General features: G+C 36.1%; 2 protein-coding genes across 2 annotated transcripts; one reads left to right on the forward strand and one right to left on the reverse strand.

Moving 5' to 3' along the window:
- Positions 1-982: 982 nt before the first annotated feature.
- Positions 983-15876, forward strand: AIMP1 (aminoacyl tRNA synthetase complex interacting multifunctional protein 1; the record flags this gene model as incomplete). Its single annotated transcript, XM_080628055.1, has 6 exons — positions 983-1109; positions 1920-2033; positions 3360-3518; positions 6913-7124; positions 12438-12606; positions 15710-15876. The coding sequence occupies exons 1-6, from the start codon at positions 1001-1003 to the stop codon at positions 15874-15876; spliced, it is 930 nt and encodes a 309-aa protein (XP_080484181.1). The 5' UTR covers positions 983-1000.
- Positions 15877-17792: 1916 nt separating this feature from the next.
- Positions 17793-20937, reverse strand: GIMD1 (GIMAP family P-loop NTPase domain containing 1; the record flags this gene model as incomplete). The annotated part of the gene is given in 3 exon segments (XM_080638172.1): positions 17793-18065; positions 20545-20724; positions 20728-20937. Coding segments are annotated over 3 exon segments (663 nt in total).
- Between the last annotated feature and the right edge of the window lie 1589 nt (positions 20938-22526).

The raw sequence follows: 22526 nt of genomic DNA on the forward strand, positions 1-22526 counted from the left end.
TTTTTTGTAATAGAAGATCAGATATCAAATATAAGTTGATACTGAGAGTGCAATAAGGTGATACATTGACACTGGCATGAGTGCGATTCTCTGTTCACCTCTGAGTTATTTCTAAACCTATTTTGACACAAATGATGCAGAGAAGGAAGTAGCCAGATATGGTAGCTTTCAAGAAATGTGGGCTATACACAAGGTATAGCTAGTTTCTTTAACATTAGAGAAACCCAATAAAAGGAGTTGAACATGCTAAAAGAAAGTTGAACAGCATTTTATTTGTGCTTTTGTGTTTACTGATCTTCTGTGTTTTCTGCTTCTTTAATTTGTTAACTGTGTGCCCAGCCTTCCATTTTACTGGGAACAAAATAAGACAATTGAAATCAGTGCTACAATAAGGTGTAAGGTGTAAATCTGCAATAAAACTTGCATCAACCTGAGTAAAAATACTGATAAATTCTGCTTGAAAGTAAAATAACAGGAATTCTTAATGTAGGCACGACCACAGTGTGTGAAGTATTCAGTATATTTTAAATAAATTTATTAGAAAAGTCTGGAATTTTTTGTGGGATGTTTCTGTTTTCTTAGTCTCAATAAAATTCTGCATACATTTAATAAATTATTCAGCTGAAACCAGGACACGGTATTCTGCTGTCCAGCCTTTTCTCTTTTATTCCTTTCCTCCCTCTCCCCTGATTTATTCAGACCTTTGTGAGAAGGTGGAATTTTTTGTTTCATGAAGGAAGAACATGTTTTCTGCAGCTGGGAAGAAAAGTAGCTTTTCTTCCAGAATACTTGAAAGCAGCTGTCAGACATAGATTCTGTTCAACATTGCTTTTTGTTTGGGCTTTGCATTAGGAGGTGGGAGCCCAGCTTCTTCACTTACCAAATTTCCTTATCCAGCAACTGAATTTAGGTGAGAGATGGCAGCATTGTTACATTAAGAAGTCATTAATTTTAGACTGTCTGTTGTTTGTCTAGGTTTTTAGCCCGTTTCTTGGTAAAGATGGCAGCCAACAATGCAGTGCTGAACAGACTGGAGCAGAAGGGTGCAGAGGCCGATCAAGTTATTGAATACCTCAAGCAACAAGTTGCTCTGCTCAAGGAGAAAGCTAGTAAGGAATTACCTATCTTATGATAAACTCATTAACCAGATGGTTAACATTAACTCCTTGTAGAAAAAATGAGAACATGGACAACTTCACTGATGTTGTCAGCCCTTTAAGTGTGATTCAAGTTCTCGAAGATAAAGATTGTAATAGTAGCACTGCTTCACTGTCTAGTGGTTTGTGGGTTTTTTTGAAGCTGCTTATTCTGAAGTTGAAAAGGCACGAATGAGGAAGGATTAATGACACAAACAGATAATGGAAATTCAATAGGACACAGTTCTATTTGGGGGAAGAAAGGGAGTCAGGAATAGTGTGAGGCTGTGCATTTGCCTGAATGTGTTACTGCTTTTTCACCACTGGGTTTCTCTCAAGAGTATCATACCTTCAACTTTTATATTGGTATCAATGAATTAAGGTGCTCTGTATTATAAACATGAACAAGCTTTTTCAAAGAGATTTCCTGGAATTTTTTTCTTGTGAGTCTATTTAGGGGGCTGAGGAGCTAGTATATTGAGAGGCAACGTGAGTACATAAGTATTGTAAAAAATGGCTATTCCAACAAAAAAGGATTACAAAATATTTCTGATTATATACTCCTTGAAAGCTTCCACTTTTTTGTTGTTTTGCTCAATGTGTTTCACTTTTCTTTAAAAAAAAAAAAAAAAAAAAAAAAAAAACAAAAAAAACACCAAACAAACAAACAAAAAAAAAAAAAAAACAAAAAAAAAAAAAAAACCACAACACAACAAAAAACCAAACCTCTGTTTGCCAAATTATGAATCCTAATGGTTGAATCCTAATGATTGAAACCTGTAGTCTTGCAGGCATCTCTCCGAGAAGAGAAGAAGCTCCGTGTGGAAAATGCTAAACTGAAGAAAGAAATTGAAGGGCTGAAACAGGAGCTGATTCAGGCAGAAATTCGAAATGGAGGTGGGGGAAGAGTCCTATCCTCATCCAACATAGATCTATTTAGCACAAAATATGATCTGAACTATCTTGTTTTTTATCTTTCTCTATGTGACTCTGTGGCATTTCTGACAAATTCTGGATTTTCCTAGGTTCCATGCCAATGACAAGTTACTCAATTCCAACATTTTAGTATGTGCAAGACTAACATGCTGGACCTTAATGAGACATGGAACTGCTTCTCTGTATGATTTTGTACAGTGACTTTCATAATTAGCCATGAATTTGACTGATGGCAGTGGCTCCTTATAATAACTTAGAAATTGCTGGATGTCTAACACTTTGTGATGCTTGCGAGGTTTTAATCTGTCATGACTGAAAAATCCCTATGGAACATCAAGCCATAGTTCAAAGTACAGATAGGCAGTGACTTATTAGAAAATCTGTGGTAATGTAAAATTAGAAACAATGTGTTTTGAATTTTTCATTTCATGCTTTAATAAGACCAGCCATTCATTGCACTTTTTCCTTCTTTGCACTCCTCTGTGTAGCTCTGTTCAGCTTGCACCATCTTTATATAATTTGTAGTAAAAAGAAAGGAGAAAAAACAAAATTGAAGTGTTTCAGATCCTGCATGTTTTGTTTAAAATTATTTTCAAAGAAAGCCTCTTCTGCCATCAACAGCTATTACTATTTTTACCCATGCTGTCAGAGATAGTATCCAATTTAGCTGGATGCTAGCATTCAACTGTATTGAATGTTTTTTCTGGTAAAACAGCACATTCCATCTTCAAAGAAATTACCATTATATAAATGCAGAGAAATATTTTTCTCCTTTGGGTATGAATAAAGCCCTGTTATCTACTAAACCAAACCATTAATCTATATTTTTCCATTGTCTGTTACTCTGCAGCAATACTTGACAGGTATAGGATATTTCACAGAATTTGTTATGCTTGAGAGAGGTTTCAAGGATTACGTTTATTCCAAGATGGGAAAACCAGCTTTATTTAGCTGTTTTATCTACAAGGTAATAGGACTAAATTAAGATTTTATTTTTTTTTTTAAGCAAATTAATGAGTGCTACTTTGACAGAACTAAGTAGTTGAGCACAGAAATTAGATGGACACAGTGAAAGACATTGTTCTTAACTGATCAGAATGATCATATATAGATTGAGTTCTGAAATGTGTTTCACAATGTTGTGCTTCACTATTCAGCAGTTGTGATGTAGGTATTTTTAGCAAAATTCTCAGTTCTCTTTATTTTTTCATCTTATGTCAGAAACTTTAAATGTCATAGTGTTCAAAGTTCTGGTAATCCTTCTAACTTCTGTGGTTTTGATTTTAGTAAAACAGATCACAGTTCCTCCTGGTACAGCTGTTTCTCCAGCTTCGTTTTCAGATGATGTTCCACAAACTACAGCAGTCACATCATCTACTGATTCCAAAGATGAAATAAAAGGTGAAGATGAAGAAAAGAAAAAGAAGGAAAAAGTAGAAAAAAAAGGTACTTCAGTTTTCTTAGCTGTGATAGACAGTTGAGGCATTTAATTTATGCAAGTATTTCTACATCGTTTTGGGTACAGAAGAAAACAGTTTCTACAGCCATAGTAGGAAGAGTCATGCACTAGCTCTTAAATCTTGGAAGTACTTGAAGTTAATGAAGGCTGTCAGGTAAGCTGCAGATTCTTAATTACGTGAGATACATGCCAAATTTCTTCTAATGTGACTGAACTCCCTTTTTTTAAACAATAACAAAAAAACCCAAACCCTCCCACAAAGCACCCAAATACCCCACAGCAGAAAAAAGCAAAATCAGAATACACACACAAAGGGGGGGAAAAATAAAAAGGGCGAAGGAGGTGGGATGAAACTGAGGACACAAAACTTAGAGAAGTTTGGCTTTCTGTTCTCAGGCTTAGTTAGAATTTTTTTCTGCTATGGAAACAGTGCAAGCAAAAGGTGAAGACGAGCTCAGCAAAATACATTGCAAACAGTAGTAGCATAACATAATACTAAAGGAAGAGTGCGAAATTGCCGTTTTCTGCAAAAAAAGTATGTGGGCTTTTTTGGGTTTTTGGTTGTTTGTTTTTTTTTTTCTTTTTTCTTTTTTTTTTTTCTTTTTATGTGGTTTGGGTTTTGGAAGGTTTTGTTGTTGTTGGGTTTGGGTTGGTTTTTTTTTTTATTATTCCTGGAAAATTCTTACAGTCAGTAAAGTTCCATTAGAACAAATACATCCATGTTGACATTGGTGAAATTGTGTGGTTAAGAGTAAGCGTACCGGGGTAAGTACATAGGCAGATAACAACATAATCTAGTTTTGGCAGCAGGGAGTAAATGTAGGAGAAGGGTATGTAGCCTTCCTAATGCCTTTCCTCCTCCTTTTCTTTTTTAGCTGTCTGTATTGACTTTTGTTTAATCAACTCTCTTAATAGAAGAAAAGATGTCTGTTGCACTTGCATAAAAATACAGATGTCTCTTTTTGTAATTTAAACTGATGTTTTGCAATCATTCTCTTAGGCAAGTTATTATTTATTTGCTATGAACTGATTTGTACAGCTTTTCACATTTTGGATATTATGCTGGTAGGGTACTGTGTCTCTGATTTTTTCAGTGAGCTATATGCAGACTTATAAGCTTCTTCATTTCTTTTGATGTACTGCAGCCTTTGACACATCAATATTCCACAGGGCTGTAAATATAAAAGCAGAGGCCATATGTCATATCAGGCAATTAACTATTTTCTTCAAGTATTCAGTGGCTACAGAGCAAGCATGTAATTGGTAAGGAAAAATAAAGCTTTCTTGTGTTTCCTCTCATTTTGCATAAGTAGCTTAAATTTGGAAAGCAGTTTATTTGGCTTTTTCCTTCCCGTGACTGTATTTGGGAAAAGGTGAAATATGGTATGAGCATTAAATAGTAGCCCTGAACAGGTTATTTCTGGGCAGTTAAACATCTGTTGTAGGTGTAGTATTTAAAAATCAAAGTAACTAATAAAATTTTTTTTGCAGTCTTGAAATTGATGAAATTATGGAATATCTCAAATCCCTTTGCTTTCTGTCACCCATCTCATATGTTTCCTCTCTGGTAATTCCCATTGTCTTTGTTCAGCTTGCAAACCTCATCTATGACGCTTCTCTGGATATTGATCCTGGGCTGATGCCAACACAGGCCAGACAAGTGCTGTTCTCTCCTTGGCCTGCAGCATATAGATGTTTTCTGCACATCTATATATATGCTGTGTACAGACATGCTTTGCTCTTTTCCTTATTTGGTGACAGACTACATTTCTCTCAAGTGAAGTAAATAGGGTGCTAAAAGCTGATTTTTTTTTTTGGCTCCAATTGAATCATAGAACGGTTTGGGTTGGAAAGGACCCTAAGATCATCCAGTTCCAATACCCCTACCATGGGCAGGGAGACCTCCCATTAGACGGATTTGTTCAAGGACCTGTCCGACCTGGCCTTGAACACTTCCTGGGGAGGTTTCTGTCAGCCCATTTCTCTGACCTGCTCAGTTCCCTCTGGAGGATAGCATGGTCCTTTGGCCTGTCAACCACTCCTCCCAGTTGGGTATTATAGAGAAATGTCATGAAGTGGAGAACAGTGAAGAATGATACCAAGGATAGATAGGAGGTCTTTTGAAATTATCTTAGACAGACATTAGTTGTTAAGTATTTTGATGGTATTTTTTCAGTTTCTCTTCAATTACTATGAATATGACTGGTTTTATTAATTACATTACCATTAGATTAGTAAACACCAGAGCTTTTTATTCATCATTTATGAACTGAAATATTTTTAAAGAGCTACCACTTATGTTAATAATAAAAAGGCAGTATTTTTCTGAATGTATTGTGTCATTTCAAGCTTCTGTTAGAGCAAGGATAATGGAAAACGACATGCTTTGCCCACTTTTTCCTCTTCTGCTCCCTAAAAAAGGGAGTTTAGCTTACATTAATGAGTAAGCTATCTTGCATGAAGGAGTAACTGAATATGCTTATTTTAAGTAAGTTTTCTTAGATGTGTCTTAGTCCCACAGAGATTATAGTTTTTAAGCAAATCTTGAATGTCTTTTTAACAGGGCAGTCTTACACACAAACTGGATACAACTTGCTCATCTTGAAAGGAATATCTAAATAAGCAGCTAAGTATGGGGAGTGTTGCTTCGTTGATGTTTTATACTATACAATATGTATAGGTAATAATAAACCCTTGCATTGCCATAGAATAAAGACTGCATCAGTGGAACCTCATAAGCCATGAGCATTTTTGCACACTAGTATTTTTGGATAGTGCAGAATGTTAGCTAAGGTCATCTTGAAGGGTTGCTCTTGAAGAGAGGCTCAGAGAATTGGGGTGGTTAAATTTAGAGAAGAGGAGGCTCTGGGAAGACCTTGTAATAGTCTTCTGATACATAAAGGGAGCCTACAAAAAGTCTGGAGAAGGACTTTACAAGGGCATGTAATGACAGGAGGAGGGGGAATGTGTTTAAACATAAAGGGGAGATGTAGGTTGGATATTAAGAAAAAAATACGTGCTATGAGGGTGGTGAGACCCTGGCACAGATTGCCCAGAGAAGTTGTGGCTGCCCCATTCCTGGCAGTGTTCAAGGCCGGGTTGGATGGGGCTTTGAGCAACCTTGTCTAGTGGAAGGTGGCCCTGCCTGTGGCAGGGGGTTAGAACTGCATGATCTTTAAGGTCCTGTCTAACCCAAGCCTTTCTAGGATTGTATGATTCTCCACTGGAAACTATTAATAAAGGTGCTAACTCTTTACTCTTCATTTGTGTTTTGCACTTACAGTTGTTTCTCAGATTTACCTCGCTTTCCTTTGCAATAATCATATACATTATTTATGCTTTTTTGAATGTTTATTTCATGAACTAAACTTTCTTTAATAGGTGACAAGAAGGAGAAGAAACAGCAGCCAGCTGCTGGAAGTAGTGATGCAAAACCTGTAGATGTTTCTCGACTGGATCTTCGTGTTGGCTGCATTATCACTGCCAAAAAGCATCCAGATGCAGACACTCTGTATGTTGAAGAAGTGGATGTTGGTGAAGCAAGCCCAAGGACTGTTGTCAGCGGTTTAGTGAAACATGTTCCTCTGGATCAGGTATTGACAAAATTATTTACTGATATCTTTTCCATTCCTCAAGTATCTCAAGAGCTTCATAAACATCCTGTTTATAGGTTGTGTTTCATCTGCTAAAGGATTTTTGTGGTCATGAAAACAAAAGTAAAATGCAAATGCAAGTAATGCTTAACAACATTTGCCAGAAAACAGAGGAGTACCCTTCCCCTGGATCAGTTCTTTTCTGCTTCTGTCCTGGGATCATATCCTGACTCCTCTGTGATGCCATTAATACACAGTGAGCTCCTAAACCAAAGAGATGTGACTCTCCCTTTAGCTTTCCTAGTATGTAATAGAAAGCCCATATTAAATTATATTGCTATCAGCCAAACTTCTGAAACCTTTGCCTTCCAACTTTCTTCATAGCCTGTTGAAGTGGTTGGCATGGAGTAAAGCAAAGTGCATGTAAATTTGACTTAGATGGTAGTGAGTGGCTTAAACAACAAGAAATGCAGAATGTATATTTTTACTTTCTTGTCCAGAATAGGGTCTGCTCTGTGCTTTTTTTAGTTGATACATTTTGCATTTGATATGCATGGTTTATGTATATCTTGGGAACAATCTAATACTTCAAGATTACATTTTCCTTTTAGAGAAACCCTCCTTCTAAAGGGTTCATGGAAGGCAGGAATTGACTGAAGGCTGCTTTTAAATTGAAATGCAAGCTTGGCAATTAAAGCAATGTTGTATAGAGCAACTGTGGAACAGGTCATGAAGGAATTGATCTTAGAGTGGAAAAGCAGCATTTTCTCAAGTGGCTTTTCTGTCCTTATTAATGCCCTGTCCCTGTGTTAAGACTGCAAGTACAGAAAGCAATTAAAATTGTGATTGTTGTTATGATGCAGACAGTTACTGAACTGAAAAAAATTAGTAAATACACTAACTGTTCTGTGCTGACACTTGATAATGTCCAGTTACTGGATTTGCAGTGGGCAGAAATTCAAATTGCTAGCAGTCAACTCTCAAGTTGTAAGTCAACTCGCAAAGTACGTATGTAGAAAAACATCTTTAAAGCCTTTCTTAATAAACTAACATGAAGTGTATAGAATGCTGTAAAAGTACCAGTCTTTTCTGTTGAACCTGCTTTCTGTCTGGAAAAAATAATCCAAAGTACTCATTAAAAAAGAATTAGGGATCATTTTAGCACATTCTTTGGGAACAGTTAGTTTGTGTGTCTGGGTTTGTTTTTTGGTAAGTCTCTATTACAGAGTAAATTCTTAGGGGCAAGCTTCCATCTTTTGTGGTTTTTTGAAGTGTTCAAAGACATGAAGGCCTGCCATGTGACTACTGACATATTTATATAAGAATGTGTACATCAGATCTAGGACTAGGGATGTAATTCACCAAAAATTCAGCTATTTATGATTGCAGTGTTTGATGTTCTAATTTAGCAATGTTTGTTGTATTTGTACCATCTGATTTTACTTTTGGTTAAGAAGCACAATGTGTATCTTCATTAACATTTTGGTATGCAGTGCAAATTATTTAGGGGTGTGAAAACTTCTTGCATGCCTACTTCATGTGTTGCACGTTCTGGTTTTGTGCACCACTGATGGTGGTGAAGCCAAGTCAGAAGTTGCAGTCCCAAGTATCTTGTACAGATGGTAACAGGGATATGGAACTGAAGCACAAGGTGAATCATGCTAATACTGGCTCTTCCAGCAGCAGCTGAGGACAACTGGAGAACATTCTGAAATGTCATTAGGAATAGACAGCTTTTCTGACACTGCATCTGGCTTTTTGAAGTGGATGTCTGTGTGCTCCTAGCGTCAATACCTGTTTCGGGCAATTTTTCTTGAAATACAGACCATTCTCAAGTATTGCTTTTTTTTTCCCTCCTGAAATCCCCTTTAACCTAGGAGATGCTCATGTCAGTGGTCTAAAGTGAAGGATGAGAATGCAGGGCATGTATCTTAAACCTAGCAAGAAGAGAAGAGGCCATGATTAGAAACACTATCCTACAACCATTCTTTGTGAGAGAATGCATTGCAGCTATATCTGTTAGGAACTGTATAGTCTCATTTTTATACCAGAAACTTTTCCTTTCTTTTTAAATTGGCTTAATCTTTTTTCTTTCTAGAGCATTATTTAAGGGTTAGTGTTGTCCATCCAGAAATTATCAAACGGTACTGGAATTTGCATTTCTTTTTCTTGGATAGGATGGTAATTATATTCTTTATACATACTCTTGATCTTCTGATTTTCCTTGTCTAGTCCGCGTGGAAAACATTTTTCTATAAATTATAAAGAACCATGACTACAGCATGACTGTAAATATATTGACACATCCTGTATAATAGAAGACACCTTTCTTAAGCCATTTTTCCTCTGCTTTTGTAGCATTAGGCTTCAAGTATATTAAATGCTACTGTGTTTCTTTTCAGATATGAAACAAATAGAAATCTTACTTTTGCTGGCAAAATTACATTTGCTGGCAAATTTAAGATGCAGGCAAGCATGTAATAGATTGAGGAGGGCTTTTTGTTGATGTTGGCATTGCAGCTTGCTCTAGTTTTAAAGCAATCAGCGTGTTGGTTTTAACTCGTATTCACTTGCCATTGCAGTCTGGCACAGTGTCTGATTTTGAGATAGAGGATAGCTAGCTGATAATAAGTTAGGTGGGTAACTTCAAGGATTAGCTAGGGAAAAGAGCGATTTAACACTTATGCTTCAAGGGTGAGGTCTTGGGGTTTGTATACGGTAAACTTCAGGATAAACTTTTCCTCGGTTTAGTTCCTGTGCTTCATTCATGTTGGGAAACTGCATTGTTTTATTCTGAATGTGAAGTAGCTGTGTGTCCAACCTCAGAAACTGTCACAACTGACATGTTTGCTGAAACTAAATGAGTTTATCACTAGTTGAGTTGTCAGTTTTTAAGTTCCTGGATTTCTGAAACAAAAGGCTCTTTGGAAGGCCGACAGAGGTTGTTACTGTTTCTTAAAGGAGATAACATTTGAATATCCTTTGCTGAGTCTCAGGTCGTTTATGTATCAAACATTTCCTGAGCTATCAAAGCCTTAGCTATCAAGTTCCGTGTAGACAAAGACTTGCTTCTGTTTGTTTCCTTTTAAGTGTAGAGATTTACCCTATAGCTCTTAACCAGAATTTACTTTACTGGATAATAAGAGATATGCAGAAGGAAGCACGCTATCTGTGTCACCTTCATCTGCTTTCAGTAACTCCCTGTATTTCTGATAGAACTTTTCACATAATGGGAGTCAGATTTCTTCTTCTTTTTTTTTTTTTTTTCTGCCAAATCTTATCTATCCGTCACGAAACTCCCCAATTTACTTTTACAGTTAGCTTTGAAAAACTAGGTTGTTTATATGTTCCTCTAATTTTTGTGGTTACAGAGAGTGGTCATCAGTAGAATTATAGGATCTGACCATTTGTAGCTGATGCTTTTCAGTGTTTAATTTATCATTTACTCTATAAAGATCTCCTAAGAGCAGTGTAGATAGAGTGACACCCAAACATCAGCTTCCTTGACAGAAGGAATGCCTGAATACAGAACTGTTGTTTCTGTAATCAACCCTGTGTTTTCTAGAAACGCACAACAACTGAAAACTTTTGCATTGTTAGGAAGCACTTGTTTAGGTCTAGTTTCTTTTTTTTCTCTATTCTTAGGGAATTGTCATTTATCTGAGAACAGGCTTAAAAATTGAGCCATTTATAATGAAGATCAAAAAAACACCCTTCAAATAGCAGTGTTGTGGTTTTGGCTGAGCATCTTGGGGTGGGATTTTCTTTTTGTTTTATAAAAATTAACCTTGTGGGTTTTTTGCCATTAATTTGTGAAATCAGTGTGAATCTTACTTTAGAGCAGTTTTTCAAAAGCATTTGAAGATACTTCCTAGTAAAAGTGATGAAATAATGTGTATCTTTAAAATGTTTATAAATGGTAATCTACTTGTCATACAAAAATATCATGCAATATATATAAACCTTTGGGCCACTGATTGGAAAGGAGGGACTGATGTGATGCTAGTTTATTTTTCCTGCTGTTAGTTTGCTGAAGGTGATGATCTCCATTTCTGTATTAATACAGTCTGATTTTGTCAATTGTATAATCTGTAATAAAAAAGCAATGCTCTGAACTCTGGATTTTTTTTCCAGTTAGTCAAAACTGAAGTTGAGTACCAAATGCAGAAATCTTGTTTCTTCTATTTATCTATTTGCCAATTTTTATTCAGTGCTAGATAATATCTACAATTTGCACTTGAGTGTCACTGACATCTTACAGCCATTTCTTGTGTAACAGTAACTTAAAGTTTCAGTCAATGGGCTTCCTTAAAACTTACACAAGATCAACTTGTTATTGTAACTGTTTCATTTTGGGTATTTATATTTTTCTTTTAAATTGTTTTACTTTGAAAATATGCTATAATCAGCATACTTAATAAACCTCAAATGATCATGTATTAATATTGCAGGGGGTTTTTTTAAGTTTATTTTGTAATGCAGAAAGACCAAAATCAAGAAATACAGAGATGTGTAGTAAGAGTATGGGCATTAAGGCTTCTTGCTTTCTGTCTCTCTCTAAGTTTTTTATTTAATTTTTATTGAAAAACTGTTGTTTTTCAGGCCTAAGTGTGGCGATTTCCCCTAACCAAGTATGTTTTCTCTGATTTATTATTTTTATTAAAATAAAAGAGTAAAGGAAGAAAACTAGTGTTACAGTTTTAACAAATTGCGGTGCACAGTATACGCAGCCATATTTAGTGGCTAAAAAAAGAATTCAAAACATTTGGGTTAAACAAGTAATATTTAAGATTCAAGTGAACTGATTATGTAAAACACCTGTATGTTTCCAGTACACAGTTTGAAATTTTTATCTGTGAGCTAGCCAATTTGTAGGATGGGGTTTGGGTGATGGTGGATGTTTTTTTTTTTTTTTGGTTGGTTATTTTTTTTATTTGTTTGTTTTTTACTATTAACATTAAATGGAAATTGCTTGGTTAATTGTCCTATATTCAAAGTAGACTGAAGTGATGATCTAGAATGGGTAAAGATGGAGTATGGGTGAAATGCATTGCCTGGTTTGGGGATTTCTGAATTGCACATTTTGTATTTCCATAAGTATGTCACAATTCAGCAATTACTCCCTGGCCAACTCTCAGGTGGTTTAAGTGTTGTTACTGGTGTCCAGGCATTAAAACTGTGCATCTGTTTCTGTATGATTCTTGTCCATATTAAGGTATCTTCATTGTGGTTCTTTTGGCGTAATGAAATACTTGGAATCTCCAAAAGCATATGGCATTTAAATTCTCACATCCTTCCATTTTCCTCCCCAAGATGCAGAATCGAATGGCAATACTACTCTGTAACTTGAAGCCTGCAAAGATGAGAGGAGTAGTATCTCAGGCAATGGTGATGTGTGCCAGCTCCCCAGAAAAAGTGGAAATTCTGGCTCCCCCACCTGGGGCAGGACCTGGAGATAGAATCACTTTTGATGGTTTTCCTGGTAAGTAGGTATCTGGGAAAGTGGAAGAAATGGCTGACCTCAGTGCTGAAGCAGATAAAATAGTATTTTAAAGCTGGTTGCTTTTTTTTGTTGTTGAAATTTTCTGGTTTAGTTATATTCAAACTATTTTATTATTAGCATACTAAAATTGTACAAATAGAGGATTGAAAATAGTCACCTGAGGGGTTTAGTGTGTTTTTGTTTTAATTTCTTTTAGCTAGAGACTAAGATTTTTTTGCTACTTACTTTTTGTCCAAGTAATTATCAGCTTCTGGTTGGTTTGGTATCTCCTCAAAGGCAATCTAGCACTTCATGGTTCTGTAATGAGGCGGGTAGAATCCTTGCTATGTCAGATGTCATTTAATTTCAGTATTTGTAATTAAACACATTCTGATCAAGTTATTTTAAAGCATAAAGGTTTGGTTTGAGTCCTTGAAATAAAAATTGAAAGGACAGCTGGGTCTTATTTTAGTTTGAAGTATGAAAGCCTATGAAGCAACAGAAGCAGCAGCAGCAACAATAAAGCAATGCTAAAACATATGCAGCTGTCCATCAAGCAGCTTGGAGTCAAGTTATTTTTAAGCCTTCTCTTTCCACCATAAAAAAATATTCATGAGATACAGGCTAATATTCCTTGGTCCTTTTAGTCAAAGTAAGCACGTGGTGTCTTGATTCAAAGCAATTGGACTTTTTTCTGCAGACTTGAGAGTTTTCCTAGAACTATCTTGAGTGTCATAGGGAAATGATTTGGTAAGGAATGCTGTTGTCTGGAGGAGTGTTCTTTTCTGTTTGTTTGATGTCATTGCCCTTAAGTGGACTTGACACTGTTGTATACTCCAGTACATGAATCTTCAAGATCTGTTGGACCTTTCTATGTATTAAGAACTTCACCAAATTTCTGTCCTCCTTCAGTGGTCCAATTTATAAGCCATTGAAAAATTATTCCATTATATGTCTGTAAATACTACACCCTCCCACACAGTAACTGTTGTAAGATAGCAATAATTCTTGGAGATTTCACAGCTAACTGCCATATCTACTTTCTAATAGCAGTATAATTGACACTTTGACAAAACTCTTCAATGCAAAAATGTCACAGGACCCATATATCTGTTATTTATTTATATAATAAAGTAATGATTCTGGTCTAAGAAAACCTGGCAATTTAGTAATAATTATCTCTTTAAAAAAATAGGAAGTGCTAAAAGTGGAGTGCAGTGATTAGTCTGTATTTAACAGGTTTCTTTAATCAAAGCTTTTTAGGACATATGCTTTCCTTCAGTTATATAGTTATAACCCACAGCAGCTAAGTGGTATTAATTTTTCATAAGGCCACATACATCACCCCAGCTTTTTGCCCTTTCTTGCACATTCTTTCAGTAGTTATTGAGCTGTTACAAAGCAGAGAGGTTTCTTGTTTATTATGGGAAATTCTTTTGTAATACTTAAACTGCCAGACTGAATGACATGTTTAACAAAATCTGGGACCCCTTATTTGGTTCTTTTTGTGTAAAGAGAGTGAGAAGCTTGTTAAGCCTGTACAAGTTTAAATTTATTTATAGAAACCCTTCTAAAGAATATTTTCTGGGAAGAAGGAATGCAATGAGGAGAATTCATAAGCAAATGCACAGCTTAAAGCTCTGGTAATATTTAAAATTGGTGCCTATGCTAATCTAATATGAGCTCACCACAGATCCCAAGGGTGCTTGACAGAGGATTCCAAAGAAACATCCAAAGCATGGTTTTTATAATAAAAGTCAAGGGGTTTTTCTTACTAAGAAAATTTGCTTGATTTTTATATTTAAGGAGGGGGAAAGAAATGTACAGATCATTGAACATTCTGTTTAATGATTTTATTAGTTTGTATGCATTCACTTTAGTCTAAATCCAAGTCTGGTTTTGTTTATGAACTTGAGCATTAAGCAGGATTTTTGCTTTTGTTAAAATGTACAGTTAGCTCTACATGTTTAATTTATTAATGGCATTACTGATTTTTCTTTTAAATATTAAGTGCACTGTGGTTGTGAAATAACTCGACTGCATTATTGAATTTTGCTGTGGCAAGGCTAGCCTACTTAACAGAGAAATCTGGCCTGGTCCACTTCTCTTACACAGTTACAGATATAGAAGTTACAGAAGTTAGACCTCTCTACAGGCAGAAGTAACTTACTTTTGGAAGCATTGAGAATGAGTATATTGAAGCATTGAAAATATCTGAAGGAGAAAACCAATACAACAGGAGGAAGGAGAGTAGTTCATTTGACCACCTTTTGGTCATCCAGTCCGGAATACACCAAGCAATAATGAACTTCAAACAGCTACTAGAAACACATATGTTGAAGTCCCTGAAGCCTTATAGTTGTCTTGTGGTCATTAGAGATTCTTAAATAATTAGTTTTGGTAATGTAGTTAGACTGTCGATACCTCTAGGGCCTACGTAGCTTACCATGGTGTGTACACAGCAACAAGGAACTGAGACTTGCAGAGACTGTGAGACCATAATTGCTGAAATACAAGCTGATTGCTAATGCTGTTATTTTAAGCAACAGAACTTGTCATCAAATAGTACAAAAAGAAGTAGAAGAACAGTGTTGAAACTCGGGGCTAAAATTATGTGTCAGTATTCTAATTTTGGATTATTTTTGACTAAGTTCAGTATTTCTCAACTGTAAGGACACCTGCCAAATGCACTTAATTAATAAATTTAAGATGTTGACAAACCTGTGTCAACACAGGTGAGTAGTATATTTCTATGGTCCACATCTACTTAATTGTTAGGAACCATTTTGATCTCAAGTAAATTGTGTAAATCAACAGCTAGCAATGGTTTGATTTCTTCTTTTTGGCAGTATTTGTAGTCTGTTACTTAACACCTTTTTTACCCCTAAAAACTCAGCATTTTGAGACATGCTCTGGAGATATTTCCTAGAATATCACTAGTTCCAATTAAAAGTATTCATTCTGAGAATTGCTGATAAATGATAACCTTAAAAGTGTGTGTGGTGATGTTATGTACGCATCTGTGACAGCCTGCATAAATAGATCTCTTGTTAAGTAGCCTTATGTGTTGTGTGCTATTAGGTTATTCTTTGTTTTGAAACAGGAGATCCTGAGAAGGAACTTAATCCCAAGAAGAAGATTTGGGAGCAAATTCAACCTGATCTTCATACCAATGACCAGTGTGTTGCTACATACAAAGGAGTTCCATTTGAAGTGAAAGGGAAAGGAGTCTGCAGGGCAGAGACCATGGCAAACAGCGGAATTAAATAAATAAATGGTTGTTAGAAACTTTTTTAGATGTTGAGATGGAAAGTAATGCAAGCACAATAAAAAACATGAAATGCATGGCTAATACCCTTTTTGTTTGACTGCTCTTCCAGAGGGTACAGAATGTGTTATGCCTCCAACACTTTCACACTTCACACATTCACCGTGCTTACTGTCCTTGAGGTTAAGTATTGTCAATGGTCATTAACCACTCAGTGCTCAAGACTTCATTGGCAAGGCTTGTTCATGGTAGAACTACAGGCAGGCAAGCATATTTTCTGGACAGCTAAAAGGTTTAGATGATCTATGGAGGAAGAGCATCTCAATAAGGAAAAAATTTCTGCCACGTTCCTTGTGTGCTAACTGCTCTCCAAGAGGTGCAGGACTAGCAGTTGGTCAGTAAAGACCATGATTGTCTTCATTCTTCTTGTTACCTTTTAATAGTTTTTCTCCTCTTTATATAAGCAGTTTTCAGATATATTATAAACTTCTGCAAATTTGTTCTTGGCTGTGTTGTCTCAGTAGTCTGCAGACGTTTGTAAGGGGAAGATTAAACTATGACCCTTTGTGCCCTAAATAGACAAATGGGTGTAATTTCTTGTCCTACAATTAAGTTATCATGTTAGTAAGATCAAAGCTGTCATTTTGCTATAATAGTTGTCTAGTCCATTTTCATATTTCGTTCCAAATGATGGATAGTACTAAGAAAGAATGAAGAGCAGATAGACTGCCAGAGCTAGTCAAACACTATCATAAAAATATCTGTTTCCAGTGCCTGGACAGATATAAAATGAGTTGAATTTTTTTTAGGTTTGTTTTGTTTTAATGTATTTTTATGCAGTGATATTTTATAAAAAGATGCCTCTGTTTTAACAGAAATAGCTTCTTCAGTTGTTACAATTAGAATTGCTCCATAATAATGTAGTACAAGTAGTCATTGTTGCTGTGGTAGTAGCCTCAAATTGCTGCTTTTAATTCCTACCTTTTAATAATCTGAAAATAACTATTTTAGATCAATTTACAATAAACTTTTAAAGTAACTGTTTGGAGATAGTTCAGATACTTTAGCATATAATATTAAACTAGTTACTGTCTAACCACTGAAACAGTAAGTGCTTTTTTAACCACTGAAATAAAAAAAATATAGCCACTCTGATTTTGTAGGCTTTGAACTTCATCCAGTAAACTGGTTGGGAAAACAAAATGACAATGATGTAAAATTAAAAGGAACAGGCATAAAAGAAGAGATGAATGATTTTATTTTTCAAATTACTTTTGTATGTGCCTGTAAACTGTATTAATTTTTCATGCATCTCTGAATAAGCAATAGTATTGGTTCTTTTAAATGTGCTGGATAGTGTTAAGCACATAGGAGCTATTTTATCTGCTGTGTAAACTACATAACCGGTAACGTCTTATTAAACAAACTTCTTGAAGTTCAGAATCTCAATTCTAACTAATTCTTACTCAGGGTAAAGAAATACTTTTACAGTAGGTAAAACTTAGCATTTAATACTTGAAAGCTCTTCACAAACTTTGGAATTCGGAGAAACTCCTGAAAACTTGAAGAAGCAGTCTGAATTCACGTTCATTTTTAACTTTTATTTTCCTCTTCCAGATCAGTGTTCTGTATAAACTGCAATATATAGTTTGGTGGAGAATAAAATCTGATTTGTGACTACATACATATTAGAACTGTGATTTAGAGGACTAGCTTGTTTGAATTTTGTGTTTGAAGCTACGATTGTGGATGCAGTAGTGTGAGGTATTCTGAAGGACAAGTAGTTTGGTAATCTAAAGAGACATCTCCAGCTGTTCAGAGGTATTTTGTATGGGTGTGGACTTTTCCAGTTCCAGTACTCTTTTATTAAATATTACCTGCCGTAGCAAATAGACAAATCAGCACCTGAAAGCTAATTTTATGCTTTGTTATGTTTATGTGGAAGCATTTGATAATTATTTTGTTTTATTAAATTCAAGAGCTTTCTTAAGACAGTAGCTCTTTCCTCTTTAATTATGCTCTTCTGGTTGCCTAGGAAGATGTATTTATGCTGTACTGAGCTCAAAAGTGACAACAGGGTACTTGAGGCACTGTGCAAGTATGCTTCCTCGCTGAATCCAGCCTCTTCTGCCTTGTCTGCATGAGTAAGTAGAACTGCAGTGAAATCATTCCATGTGGGACCCAGGAGTTCCTGTAATAAAAACCAAATCCTAAATAGTTATCTTTTCTTGTTCCTCTTCCCCGCTCCCACTTCATATACTTAGGCATTAACAGACCGGCTACATGTTCTTTTCCTGGCAGTAATCCAGTTCATGCTATCTGAGTTGCTGAAATTTTTGGGGTTTTTCACCTTCCCAAGACATTGACATCCACTTTAAGTGGAAATATGTGGTTGCACAGTGCTAGCAGTTCTTTGTTCTCTTGCTACGGATGTGAACAGTATTTCTCCAGTTAAAAAATGTCTATGTAGATAAGGAAAAATGGTTGTTTAGCTGTGTCACACATTTGTTTAAATCATTAGTTTCCTCATATCCATATTTCTACAGTTTTTACAGATATTTGAAATTTGGATTTCAAAATCACCAAATTACCTTGTGTTGACAAAATAAATGATAAATTTCTACATAGGGCCAACTGCAGTTCCAGCTGTATCCTGTAAAATTGAACTATTCTCAGCGACTCAGATCACAAATCAAATGCATCAATCTGAACAATGGGACAGAGAATTTGTCTGTTATCATCTGATGGAGGGGAATGGAGAAAACAAGCTGCTTTCTGCAATGAGTATAGAAAATTTTAATGGAAATAAGTGCTCAGGCTTTCATTTGCGGACGTAAATGAAATTACAACTTCAGTGCAATCATGCTAACACCTGTGTGTGACAAGAAACCTACTTGGAATAAAGTCCACTTTGCAAATGTCTTAACTGTAGCCTAAACACCAAGGTGTATAAAACTGATTTAAAGAATATCTTTCTACTTCCAGGGTAAGCAGTGAGTTAGAAAAAACTGCCTATTGATGGTGATTAATATGTTTTAGACACTAGGGTAAAAAAAAATTGTACCCACACAAATTTTTGGTGTAAGCTGTCTAAGGACATGTTGGATTATCAGTTTTGGAGAGAAAGGATAGTGCCTTGATTTGCTGAGGACTCACACTCGATGCTAGTGTTCTGAAGTCATTATCCACCATTCTGAATTCATTAGGCTATATTATCTTCACTGATAATGCCATCTGTAATTTGCAGAGGAACATTGTGAAAACTCCTGATTGCTAAAGATAGTCTTGACGCTAAAGTCTTCTTGGAATGACATACCAAAACATAACAAATAAAAGTACTGAGTTCCTATTCCTGGCATCCGGGCAGCTGCCATGCCCTGGTTGTGGCTGAGGAAATCACAACATCTGATCTGCTAAGTGGAAAGTAACTAAAAAGCTGACCATTATATATGCTGAGAGCGAGCTGTAATCATGAAACAGGAGTGTTGCTTTATCATTATTTTTAAACATGCTTTCTTTCCAGTACGAGTTTAGTACATAAATATGCCACATATAGTGGCACATACATGCCACACATAGTGGCATCTCTTATGCTTTTAATGACCACATGGACTTAATCCAGAACAGTCTGAAACTAAGGAACATGATGATTTTTCATTGGCTTAGAGTAAAAAGTTTGAGTAAATGCTGCTCTTTAATACCATAAAGTATAGAGAGATGGAGAGCTGTATAAGGGAAAAGAGTAACACTGAAAACAAGTATATGTAAACAGATAATGAGTAAGAGTGTTGAAATTAGAACCAACTCTCAAACTACTGGAAAAGTCAGGAGTAGCCTACCAATAAAGAGTAATCAGAAAGTAACAGAAGACCAAATCAAACAGAACACTTGAAAATGGTTTTTCTATCTATATATGTATATATTGGTATATTTTTAACTACATATATATGTTATAGGTGTATTTAGGTAATACCAGTTACAGCAGGTGATAAGACTTGATGAACCAGGAAGTCTTTTCCATCCTAAAGATGTTTATAAAGTTCGTTAGTGTAAGACAGATGCAAAGCATAATGTGACTTTGGCAACAACTGAAACCATTTGTGTCGTCATTAATAGTACGTACATAGTTAATCTGATCAGACAGATAAACTGAGCAGTGTCTATTTGTTGACATCTTTTTCGTTTTATGAATATATTTATGGTAACTTTCCAGTTGTTCTGTCTTACAGCAGTAGTGACAGTGCAGGACAGAGCTGAGCATCCTTGTGTTAGGTCAGTCCGATTTTCTGTGGGATTTTGGACCTGTTGCTCCATTTTGTCTACACAGAGTGCAGGAGGGTGAGGTAACCTGATTTTTGCTTGCCTTAAAAGCTGTTCAATCAGCTAGAACTTTCATGATAAAGTTTTAACTGATTGCTGAGATAAAAGCTTTCTTTGAAAAGTAAATTTGGTTCCTAAACTCCTTTGGGCTGAGTCCATGCACAAGGGGAACAGTTTTTGCCTCTCTATTTCCAGTTTTAGTGTGCTAAGTGTAGCTGTGGTGTTGGGAGTTGCGAATGCTGTGTTTCAGCTGCACTTCTGTATTTCACTTTTGCGGTCAACTCTTTCATAGCTATTGCCACCTAAAGACTGAAGAGTTGCCATTAGGGCAGAGACTATTTGTTTGTTACCTGGATGAACTGAATTGTATGATAGCTTTCATCTGGACACAGAGGCAAGTCAGCCCTCAGGACCAAGAGAGCGAGATGCAGGCCTTCCTCCCCGAAGTGGTGAGCCAGGGCTGAGCTCGCTGTGTCTCTCACCTGCTCTTCGCTCAGACTACTGTGAGGGTAGCCTGGAGTGTCAAATACTCAAACACGGAGAGCTAGCTCACTGCCATTTCTTCGTATGATTCCCAAAATGCAGCAGCTGCAGCCAAGGCTGCAGCATGTAGTCACAGATCTTGGAGAGCAATAATTCCTAAAGTCTGAGCTGCCCAGCAGGCTGTTCCCAGCAGCACTTTTGCCACTCTGAGTTCTTCCAAGGACAACAAGGTTGATGGTCATCTCATTGCTGCCTGCCATTTTCTGTGCTTTTATCCCCATACCTGTCATTAAGTGAAGAACAAATAACATGAGCTGTTTCAGAAGATCCAGCAAAAAAATTGCAAAATTCAGTATCTTTTGAGTGTCATGCCCTGCCTGAAATGTTTTAAGGAGTACATGGTGTAGCTAAACATGAAGTACAGCATGTATACTCTGTCTGATCCGAGGACAGTTCTTTGCTGCCCTTCTTAGTCTGCTTCTTAGAAATAACAAGACCCCACAGAAGGTGTCACAGGTACATGAGCAACCTAACAGGCTGCGCTCATACACTTGCAGAAACTGAAGAGCTGGGAAAGAATCGGGTGTGAGAAGTGTTTGGGGAACAGGTAAAGCAGGTAAAGCTAAGGAAGAGCAACAGGGAAGGAAGGACTTGGGAAACAACCATGGAAAACGGGATCAGCACGCAGAGAGAGTTGATAATGAAAAGGAGGAAAGCTGTTATTAAGGGACCATGTTTCAAGAAGTAAATCTTAACTTAGTTTTTAGGAAAAAAAATTGCATAGTCAAGGAAGGAACACCTTTTCACAACAGAGAACAGCTTAGAGTACGTCTTTGATCAGCTACCACTAAATTTGAAATAGATGGTAATCTGAAAGTGCTTTCGGATGTAAATAAATGTTAGAAGTATGTCCTAATGAAAAAAAGAAAGAAAAGCTGAAATAGCCAATGTTGCAGGTTCTAACCCCACATGAAATCAAGACTTTGCAAGTGTATACAGACTTCTAGACTTATGGTGCAGTTGGTGGAAAAGAAAAGCGTAGACTAGTGGACGGGCATGAGTGATGGGTATAATTTCCAGTTACTGTAATTGTTTATAAATACATCCTCTTGTTCTCTTTGTACTTTTTTATAACCCAGTATCTAAAGGGGTTTTGGTGCACGTTAATTGTCCAACAGGAATACTGGCTGATTAAATAAATTCAGAGGTGTTTCCAATATGGAAAACTATATTGGCAAAGAAATAGTTGGTTTCAAGTTGTCAGTGGCACCTGAACTTGAGAAAGTTTGGGGGTTTTTGTTGGTGGTTTGTTGTTTTGTTGTGGTGTTTGTTGGTTTTGGGTTGGTTTTTTTTTGTTTGTTTGTTTTTTGTTTTTTTGTTTTTTTGGTTTTTTGTTTTTTAGCATACCATGTTTAGGCACTCAAAGAGATCCTGAATAATTTTAGAATGAGATTTCCTGTAATTAGTTTATTTAGATTCTTGCACATGCAGTTCCAGCTTTCTCCCTCATATTAAACCCATGCCCAAATCAATCTTTCTGAAATAACTTCAGTACAAAGCCAAACATGAAAGACCTGTTAACATACTAATTTTGTAACATTATGATCTTCCCTACTGAATTCAAGTAAGGGTTTTGTGGATTTTTCAATGATCAATTTACCTTTTTTTTTTTTTTTTTTTTTTTTAAGTAAGAATACCTTTTAAAAAAGGCACATTATGAAATGGTTGTCATCAGTTATTCATCAGTCTAGATGTGCATTGTATTCTTTTTCTGTAGCACAGTAATATGACATGGTGGTCATACATTTGTGCATTCCTTTTTTAAATCATAGAATCATAGAATCAACCA

The sequence above is a fragment of the Psittacula echo genome, assembly GCF_963264785.1.
Source record: "Psittacula echo genome assembly, chromosome: 1".
In the NCBI taxonomy this organism is placed as follows: domain Eukaryota; kingdom Metazoa; phylum Chordata; class Aves; order Psittaciformes; family Psittacidae; genus Psittacula; species Psittacula echo.